The sequence below is a fragment of the Misgurnus anguillicaudatus genome, chromosome 14 (assembly GCF_027580225.2).
Source record: "Misgurnus anguillicaudatus chromosome 14, ASM2758022v2, whole genome shotgun sequence".
In the NCBI taxonomy this organism is placed as follows: domain Eukaryota; kingdom Metazoa; phylum Chordata; class Actinopteri; order Cypriniformes; family Cobitidae; genus Misgurnus; species Misgurnus anguillicaudatus.
This window is the reverse complement of record NC_073350.2, coordinates 19,218,009-19,228,591: the sequence shown is the minus strand read 5'-3', so window position 1 is coordinate 19,228,591 and position 10,583 is coordinate 19,218,009. Positions and strand designations below refer to the sequence as shown.

At 37.6% G+C, this 10,583-nt stretch overlaps 1 protein-coding gene across 4 annotated transcripts; it reads right to left on the bottom strand.

The window, feature by feature from the left end:
* Positions 1–6,406: 6,406 nt before the first annotated feature.
* Positions 6,407–9,601, bottom strand: il10 (interleukin 10). 4 transcript variants are annotated; one of them, XM_055185187.2, is made up of 7 exons: positions 9,515–9,601; positions 8,556–8,610; positions 8,226–8,477; positions 8,052–8,108; positions 7,726–7,881; positions 7,255–7,317; positions 6,407–7,081 (listed from the first exon to the last, which is right to left on the bottom strand). In XM_055185187.2, exons 3-7 carry the CDS (start codon positions 8,391–8,393, stop codon positions 6,986–6,988), a joined length of 540 nt encoding a protein of 179 aa, XP_055041162.2. In that variant the 5' UTR covers positions 8,394–8,477; positions 8,556–8,610; positions 9,515–9,601; the 3' UTR covers positions 6,407–6,985. The 4 variants fall into 4 exon arrangements, with proteins under 4 accessions (XP_055041162.2, XP_055041164.2, XP_055041163.2 ...); XM_055185189.2 differs by having other exon boundaries at positions 8,226–8,453; positions 9,515–9,588; XM_055185188.2 differs by lacking the exon at positions 9,515–9,601 and having other exon boundaries at positions 8,556–9,219.
* Between the last annotated feature and the right edge of the window lie 982 nt (positions 9,602–10,583).

Below are 10,583 nucleotides of genomic sequence, written 5' to 3'. Positions count from 1 at the left end.
TTAAATGGCTACAATGTTGCTATTTCATGTTCGGTTCGCATTTACAAAGCAATATTTCCAAATGAACCAGACTTTGTTAATACAAGTGACATGCGTAAACTCAAGAGGACCCAGTTCTTTTTTGGTCCTCTTCAGAACTGAAGTGATCTCGGATCTTTTCTTGTTCACATCACAACTTCATAAGAACTTAAACCCAGCTTTTCTGTGCGGCTTTAGCTAAGCCTTGTCTGTGCAGACCCTAATGTGCCAGCCTCTGACGTTCTTACAGATAACAGATGTAATGCCTATTAAGAGTAAGTGACTGCCAGCTTACTAAAGAAGTTTGAGCAAGACCATGAAGTTTTACTGTCTAGGAAATTTGTCTGAAAATGTCTTAACCAACTAACGTTTTACAAAATAAGTGAATGATGCCACATCCAGTTATAACATCACTTGAAAGTGCGATAACCAGAATGAGCACTGAATGTACAGATTTTCATATTGTATGTTTTCTACTACTTATTAATGTAAGAAACGAAATAGTCATAGTCTAGGTTTTTCTTGTATTCAGATGCAATGTGTTATTTTATCCCATGGTTGTGCCAAATATGCATGTTTTCGAGGTTAATTTATCCAAACTGTTGGGTTTGTCCATTTTTGATCCAACCATGGGTTGAAAAGCACACGGCCGCCTAATATATTGTGTTTGCAGTATACTGTCCTGGAGTAGTATATAATTACCATTTGTTTCACTTTTCTTTTGAATAGTGTCAGTTTAGGTTCTGCTTTTCTGTTAAGTACCAACTGTTCAAATTCTTTGAATGTACAGATTTGTAATGTTAAGATTTATTCAGACTCGTACATCCCTAGACTTTAAGGAAGTGACACCAGTGGCTTTAGAAAGTTTGCCTCATTCCTGCATCAATATATCAGTTCTGTACCTTAGACATCAATGAACCTCAACCTATTGTACAAGGTCCTGTGAGACCTGACCCTATCAGTTGGCTTTCAAGGGACTTGTTTTAATTTCCTCTTTCGATGTTGCTCAATGTTTTGTCAGGATACACAACATTGTGAATGGTTCTTGTTTGTGCACACATTTGCGCAAAATAGGGCAACAAGGCAAGACAAGTTTTTGTATAGCACATTTCATGCACAGAGGTCATTCAAAAAAGTCCTAATATGTCTATATATCTATATATTTGGTGCCATTTTGTGCGATTTTCTAGGCAGATATGGCTAGGAACTATACTCTCATTCTGGCGTAATAATCAAGAACTTCGCCGCCGTACCATGGCTGCAGGAGGCGCAATGACACCACGCAGCGCCTGAAAATAGTCCCCTGCTATTGAAAGTAACCAAGGGGACTACTTTCGGCACTGCGCAACATCACTACGCCTGCCGCAGCCATGCTACGGCAGCAAAGTCATTGATTATTACGCCGGAATGAGAGTATAGTTCCTAGCCATATCGGCAGTAGAAAAACGCAACTTTTAATTTTCCATTTGTCTTAGTACACAATGTATCTACAAAAGAGTCAAGTTTTAAATAGGAAATCAAAACCCTATTGTTATTTTTTAGCACGATGCTAATGGTTTAATCCGATTCAATGGATTATGCTAAGCTATGCTAAAAGTGGTAGCCCAGACCCGGAGATCAGCTGAATGGATTCCAAAACGGTAAATATCAAATGTTTAACTAGGGGAGCTGGAAAATGAGCATATTTTCAAAAAAGTGAAGTTGTTTAAAAAAAACAACTCATCAGTGTTACTTTAGGGACAACACACTAAATGCATTGTCCCAGAATCCACACATCTGTGTTATTATTGGAACAACACATTTTGTGTTACTTTTACTTTGTGTTTTTTATTTTAACACAAAATGACTCATAATGCGTTAAAATGACACGTAATCTGTTAAAGGCATGTGTAAAAATGAACACATCTTTCTTGGAGTGTAGTGTACATATTGTCATCATTCTTTCTGACAGCGTGCGGAGATAGAAAGGCTATAAAGGGTTTATGTAACATCCTTTCCGCTAAGGTGGCTTATGAAGACATCAAAGGTATATCTTCTATTACCTGTAAAATCCCACAATCCGGTGTATACGGATGAGTGGTTGGTGGAAAGACTAAAAACTCATTCGTACATGTTTTCAGTTTATTTGAAATAATGCTTTACAAAGAAATACCACCTTACAAATCCCCCAATGAGCAAGCCAGGGCCGACATTGACAAGGAAACAAATATTGCGGGGAAATGCGACTGAGCTGGGGAAGCCCTTCTACATATACATATATGCATACGTCACGTACATATGGAACTGTTAGTTTCAAGTTATGCACACAGCAAAAGCCCCGGTCTTATTATATATTTAATCTCATAGCTTGAAGATTACTGTTAAAACAGTTAGTGAGATAATGAAGTAAACATTAAAGTCGCCATGAAACTGAATTGGCGATTGGCTTATTTTCCCAATTGGGATGTATATCCGAGTGAAACGGCTTCTGAAATGAAAAAAAGATAGGGCTGGACTTGAATTCGTGTACACTCTAAAAACAAATGGTGCTAAATAGCACTAAAAGTGATTCACTGGCTTGTAATCATAGGGGAACCACTTCAAGTGCCACACAGCACCTGTGTAGAACCATATTGTGCTATATAGAACCATATCTGGTGCTATATCACCCCCGCCCCGGATGGTTCTTCACAGGTGCTGCTTAGCACCAAAAAAAGGCTCCCCCATGATTACGAGCCTTTAGTGCTATTGAGCACAATCTTTCCAGAGTGATATCTAGAACTAATTGGACTGTTCGAAATAGAGGGTATGCATTGATGTCACTTTTCCACGTGACCACGCCGGAGCTCGCCCTGTTGAGTGGCAAAACATTTAGCAAAATGGCTGGCTGTTCTAGAAGCGGCCACGAAAATGTCAGTACCTGACAATTATCAGCAAAACTTAAATTTAGTTGGACTTGACAGTGACCCTAGCAGCTGGTCAACCGCATTGGCATTTCGCTGATTTCACACTGTACACAAATTCTGCTATTCTGGCTTTTGCCACTCAGTGGGCGTAAGTTAACCACAGGCACGTTTGCTGAAGGTGACATCGTGTACATTCCCTCTATTGGGTCATGTTGCTATTTGCTAATTGCTGGGAACCTTCTCAGACCCCGTCCACCTGCCATACCATATGACTGGAAGTAAAGAGAGATCATTTTGAGGAGGGGAGGAGATTTGAGTTTTTGATTAAAGATAATGAGGGCACATGATTGAAAAATAATGAAGCTCACAGATAAATAATTTGTAAAAAAAAATACCACAATATTCCAAAACAAACGACAGTTTTTCATTTCTTTTTTATTGCGACTTTAATGATGAACCCCCGTTAATAAACAGAATCACTGAAGAAAAGATTCATAACAAGAAGTCATCCTAATGCTGAGTTCAGACTGCACGATTTTCAAAGTAGATGAGTCACAGATCTTTTCACACTGCATGACTATCTGGGGTAGCATTCGGTCACTGCTGTGAGACGTAATGGGATTATTATTAAAAATAGTAGCCCGCAAGAAGCTTGTCACACAAATTACATGTGCACTGTTATGTCCCCCACATCTGATATTTTTTTCCTATACATGTGTTTGAGCGCACTTCTAAAGTTTAATGCATTTTAGGAAGGATTGTTCCAGTGCACCTATGCAGCCATTGTAGAGGTGAGGAGTGATAAAACAAACACCCGAAAATTCTCGGGCCAGCATCATATGTCCAAATTTCAGTCAAAACCGTTTATTTCATCATCAACAATCTGAAAACAGGGCTTTAAGTGTAAAATACCGAACTTGTCCTTTAAGGGTGGTGTCCAACTGCCTGAAACATAGTGGGGGCTCGTCCGGGATTAATAATTTGATTAAAGCAACACTATGTAGTTTTTTACCTTTAAAGGAACAGTATGTAAGAAATTTATATCAATTAATCATAAAATGGTCCTGATATGTCACTAGACATTATGAAATCATTTTCATTTCAAATATTTATATCAATGACAACAGTGGTCTGGCCAAGATATTGTCTTTTAAAAAGTGGAGTTGCAGCCCTCAACTGATGTTTATGTTGTCATGTTGTGTATTGGCTGCCATTTGGGTGATTGCAGTACCAGTTTTAGCCACAAGTTTTGTTATTGCAATACCAGTTTTGGCCACAATCCTACATACTGTTCCTTTAAATAATGTCTCTAAAATTATTTCAGTGATAGAACAACTTTTAACTGGACAAATTGTACTGTCGTTGCAACCTGAGCAGCCTCCTAGCTGCTACAAGCACACTCTGAAAGTGGCGGTGGAGGGAAGGAAACCCAGCCCCGCCCCTCCCCCTGCCTGCAGAAGAGTGTCTGATACCAGGCACTGTTGCGCTTTTCAACCACATGGGGGAGCTGTAAGTCATTTTTACATGGAAACTACATAGTGTTGCTTTAAGTCAGACTTCAGTGTTTAGTGTAAATTGCTGAACATTTAAAAGCTACAACATTTTGGTAAGTATTCCGGTAGGCAACCATGGATGTCTGTGCCTTTGTTTAGTCGACTGTTTATTATATTTTTGATGAAAATCTCAGGAGGGGGCGCGTGCGAGGCCTCGAGCTGAGTAAGCCACTGAAGATTGCGTAGGTATTTAAGATTTTCTTTTTTTTGGTTTTGTGTATAGTTAGTTAGAGAAGTTGGACAACATTTTTGCTTATCAGTATACCTTTTAGTTTAGTTGTATAGCTTGTGATATATTGTGGCACATTGCCTTGTGCAGTATTTTTCAATAATATTTTTCATTTGCAGTGAAAAGAAGTTTATAAAGGAGGAAATGGTTGGGGAGACTCCTCCACGAACTTCCAGCTGCCCTGTATGTTGCTCTCATTGGCTGTAGGTCATTGGTGATATTTTCAGTCAGTAGACATTTCACACGGCCTGATTTTGAATCGACTTGTTGGCGATTCTCTCAGATCGTGTCTTTGATTGTTCACACTGTTTTATTGTCACTAACGTGAACAAGCACCGCTTTGCCTGTGATTCGGGCATTTGTTGGCGGTTTCTCAAACCTCTCGGTGAGTAAAAATCTGTGCTAAAATCGTGCAGTCTGAACTTTGCATGATTAGTTTTACCTTCAGCTGGTAATTGACCCTTGTTGTCAATTCTGGTAATCCTTGTTTTATAATAGCCGAAGAAGCCAAAATGATATTGTTTGCTTGTTGATGCTAATATAGTACCGGTATGCAATTATTTTCCTGATCATGTGTTTGGTCATTTTTAGACTTAAAGTCGCCATGAAACGGAAGTAGTGATTGCCTTATTTTCCCCGTGGTGAAGTATATCTGAATGAAACGGTTTCTGAAATGAAATAAGGCAGGGCTGGATTTGAATTTGTCCATCGAGATCTGATTGGATCGTTTGAAGTTAGGTCATGTTGCTAATTGCTAATCGCTGCGATCTTCTCCCGGACCCCGCCCACCTGCCATACCATATGAACGGAAGTGAAGAGAGATCGTTTTGAGGAGGGGAGGAGATTTGCATTTTTTCTTAAAGATTATGAGCACACACTAATTTTTTTTAAATAATGAAGCTCACAGATAAGTCATTTGTTAATAATACCACAATATTAAAAAAAAACTTTTTTGTGATTTTACTGTATAATGAATGAAATCAAACTTTGATGCTCCTAATCATCATTAGATATTAAGACTTGAGCCTGGATTTCACAGGCAGTGTCACAATGATACAATGCAAACACTACAGATTCAGGTGGCCCATGCATGCATGGTTTCTGGATGAGAGATGATGGCAGAAGAGGGCACAACATTGGATTCACTTTCCACTAAAAATAAGCACCTTAGTCATTAAACACTTGCTTGTTTGTCTCATTTGTGCCTATGACTGATGTTGGTAAATCTTTGTAAATGTATATAAGACTTTATAGTTGTGCAAAGAGCTTTCAATTTCAGTTGCAACCAGCAAACCAACCCAGGGCTTGCTTAGCACTTTATGACAACTGAAACTAGCTTGTTCCCATACAGTTTTTGCTATGTCAGATGTTAACGCCACAGCTGCAGGTTTAAAGCGCTACGGCCGGTTAGCTGTCACCCAGTTAATCTCATTAGGGTGAGACATGCATCGCTGCAATTACAGTAAAGAGTTGACTGCACTGTTGCTGGTAACTGCTCTATTTAGGTCAGTTTTGAGGTTAGCACAGTGCTTGTTTTAAAAAACCCTTACTTGCTCATTTTGACACATCCTATGTATGGGTGTTAAATGATATGCCAACAGGAACGGCATTTGTCACTTTAAATAATAGATTTTGCATTTGTCCAACATCTTAAGAATGTAGGACGTAGAAGTAGACCAGCAGCTGGAAGACAGCCAAACCACATTTACCAAAAAAGGAAATCTTTGTTCGTTTATTCGAAATAATTTATTATATATTTTGTAAACAATTACATATAAGCATAGGCAAAAATGTTACATTTATAAAATGTTTAAAACAAAATAAAATAAATAATTAAGTTTATAAACACATAAATAGTTTTCAAGTATTCCATACGGCAAAATACAAAGTCAATGTGACTTAGATAACATGTAACAGTTTCAGAAAACTAAAATACAAGTAATATGACATTTTCCAGAACTCCTGAAGGCAATAGAGGCAGACACTGAAGTGCATCAACATGTAGTAAGATGCAGAAAATAATAAGTTAAAGAAGAATTAAATATTGTCCTGCCAATTGCTTTCAGAGTTTGACTGAAGTCATCATGCCCACCCTCCAATCCACACTGAGATATACACTCTTAAAAAACCTATTACATAAAAAAACGACCATTTCTGGTGCACAAAAGATTCTTTGTAGTGGAAAACGGATGTATGGGCTATAAAAAGGTAGAAACTTTAACTAGAAAAGGTCCTTTGGAGAACCAGAAATTATAACTCTTTTAAAAGAATCCGCTTAAAACATTTCATTTAAGAGTGTATTAGTGCATGCCTCTCTTTGATGCTACAAATTGTTCAATGTACATAAACAGCAAATCAAGCTCTCCCATGGCTTTGTTAACGCCTGTATCTGCCATCTAAAAAAATAAAAGAATACAAATGTGTCAACATTTGAAATAGCTTTTCAAGCATATCATATGTGAATTACACAAACACTTAATTTTAGAGTAGTAGTTTTTATCACGTAACATCAAAAATGACATCATCATATGGCATCAACTTGATGTTTGATAAATAACAAGGCACCTACCTTTTCATACGAGTTCTTAAAGCTGGTGATCTCAAAGGGCTTTTGGCAAGAAAAATGCTTTCTCTGAAACACAAACATATGCGTGTTATTTAATAGTTTGCAAAAACAACTGCTTTGACTCACTGTCATTACGCAACAACGCACTATTGCGACATCTCCAACATGCCAACTTTATTTTAAAAATTGCCTTCGCAGCACAAATTATCAGTGCATTGCAGTTTTTTTAATACTAACATTCAAATAATACAAATTGTAATGATTTCCATACAAATGGCAATTTGAACCATCAGCTGTTTATCGATAAAACCATTACAAAGTAGTAGTATTCCAGTCGTTTTGATTATTAGATTAATAGAATAACTAAAAACATTTCCAGTAGAGTACCATTAAAACCCATGCGTTATTCAGCAGGGTCTATCTTTAGATTTACTCCAGCTGACCTCATCTATATGTTTTAATGTGTACACTTACGCATTTCACCATGTCCCTTTGGAGACTCTGGAAAATATTTCCGATGGAGTCAATATGCGTTTTGGTGTGCGCGCGGTTCTTCTTCACAGCTGTCGGCAGGACCGTGTCCAAATAAAAGCGCAGGATCTCGTCCACGACGTGACATCCGTAAGGACCCTGTGAATCACAAATACACGTTCTTTATATTCGCTTCGCGTCGTGGCGCATTGCAGCGCAGGATGTTAAGTTTGGCTTGCACGTCGTTGCAACCTCCAGTTTCACTATGATTGCTTCTGCTGTTACTCATTTAATATTGATAAAGTGCATAGATACAGTGCATGACTTACATTGATGTTATGTTGCACAGTGCCGTCTATCAAAGCGTCGTTATCGTCATTAGAGTCCTGGATAAAACCAATATTAAACAAATCCATTAGAGGGAGACCTCATGAAAGCAACTGGCACAAACTTGTTCATGCTGTATGGTATGTGAGGTGAAGATGAGGTCAAAATATACTTACATAAAATTTCAGTATTTCTTTATATGATGAACGGAGCTCCTTCAGCCTGGCAGGAAAGCCCTCCACAAATGTGCAGCATACAGACTTGCAGTCGATTTTCCTGCACTGAGCAGTCAAAGAAAGCAGAAGCACGAGCACAGCAGAAAGGATGACTCCAGAGAAATTCATTCTTCTTTATTCTTCTTCTTCTTTGAGGGTTAACCCTTTTCTTGATATTGAGTTGAGCCCCTGGGGAGTTGTACAGATGACACCCTGGGGTGCCGTTATTTTATACCCCATTTTAAGAAATCCCTAACGTCCTTCCTGTGGTGCATGGGGGTTGACACTTACCGTCAATCTTATTTCTCAGCCTGTGTCATCATCACCTTGTTCGTTCATGATACTGCTGTTTTTGGAATGAAGAAGTGGTTTAGGAAATTTTCATTGATGGATCAATTACTTCAGCTGTTTTTCTGTTTTCTATGCCATCAGGTTAAGAAACTAAAATGAGGTTTGCTGAGATTCACAATAGTTCATCATTCTCTCTATTTAGATTGACTTCATAATTCATAATATTTGGATCATATACTATATAATATCATATAATAGATCAATTACAGACTTATACAATATACATACAGTATATGTTGTATAGTTTGAATTTTACTGGCATTTTCTCAGACAGGTGATAGCTCATAAATACAGAAATGACTGTAGAAGGGGTCCAGTGTGGTTTTAGGTGACAAACAGCTCCCTGGTTTGTGAACCACAGACATCTTTCGCATTTACTCCTGGCTTCATCGAATTGTATAGGTTATGTGTCAGAAAACTGCATTTACATTGCGGGAAAAATGCCGGAATCACCAATTGAACAACTCTAATGAAAAATGCTATAAATGACTGCTGCAAAATCTTTCATTATTACTGTTTTTTAAAGATAAGCTCACCTAAATATCAAAGTCATATCATTATTTACTAATATACCCTTATATACCCTTGTGCTGGTTTAAAACTGTACTTCTGTAACTCATTTTATAAACATTGGCTCTTAAAAGTCTTAAAGCTTTACCAAAGATTACATTTTAGAGTAAAATCATACTTTAAGAGACATTTATGATAATGCTTAAAATTTTCCAGCTTACCTGTTTACATAATAAACATTTCATTAAACAGTGCCAGTCAAAGCCATAAGATCTAATCTCTGACCCTCCACTGTACAGAAAATTCAAAGCACTAACTAAAAAAAATGTTAAATAATGAAGAATGCTACCTAACACTTGTATATAAGGAATAACCAATCATTTACTCACTTTCATGTGCTGTACTTCTAAACATGTAGGATTTCTTCTCATGGATATAACAGGATACATCTCTAACACGTTCCGTTTTTCCGAGATGACTACTTGTGAAACTAAGGGGATGGGACATTTATAGCCTACGAGTGGGTGTTACCTAGGAATGAAAGCATGGAAGCCGGAATGTCATTGATTAACTCTCTCCTTGTGGAATTGGACTCAGACTCCTCAGTAAGGAGGAGTCGGTCATATCATAGGAAGACCCAGAATTGGGAATTTTATCATTTTCAACCTTATTTGACGGATTGTCTCAACTTGTGTAGAAAACAGCAGCATAAACATCTAAAACGTAGGTTTTTTTTGTTTGATTTATGAATAAAAGAAAATTGAACGGAACTAATTAAAGGACATGAGGGTGAGTAGATGATGACACATTTTTGCATGAACTTATCATTCAAAATACCCACACTCAGTGAAACCGTAATGTATCTTGAAGAAAAATATTGAGAAATATCAGTGAAACCACATTTTTCAAATGACTTCCGACTGAGCAATGTTGTATAATGACTCCAATGTAATTTACTAACGGAAATAAGTCATGGTACCAAATGAATGGCTCAAATATAAACATGTTCTGGGTTAATTTCAACCCAGATGCTGAGCTTGTCCCTTTTTTGACCCTACGCTGGGCATTTTACACTCAAATAATAGACAAAATGATCCCTTTAAAGGTGCAGTGTGTCATTTTTAGAAGGATCTCTTGACAGAAATGCAAAATAATATACAAAACTATATTATCAGGCGTGTATAAAGACCTTTCATAATGAACCGTTTTGTGTTTATTACCTTAGAACGGGACCTTTTTATCTACATACACCGAGGGTCCCCTTACATGGAAGTCGCCATTTTGTGCTGCCATTTTTCTACAGAAGCCCTTAACGGACAATTTTTTTTTACTAAGTTGTCTCCGACGATGATATGTTTACTGTAGCTTCTCTATGTGTTTCAAAAGTGAGGGGTGAGCAGTGGACTAAGTCGTTTGTTGCAATTCGCAACCTCACCACTAAATGGCACTAAAATTTAC

Coding starts and splice junctions, on each gene's coding strand:
- il10 (XM_055185187.2), bottom strand. CDS start 8,393: ATGAATTTCTCTGGAGTCATCCTTTCTGCTGTGCTCGTGCTTCTGCTT. Junction 7,882..8,051: donor CTGTGCAACATAACATCAAT/GTAAGTCATGCA, acceptor TGTGATTCACAG/GGTCCTTACGGATGTCACGT. Junction 7,318..7,725: donor AAAGGGACATGGTGAAATGC/GTAAGTGTACAC, acceptor TTTGTGTTTCAG/AGAAAGCATTTTTCTTGCCA.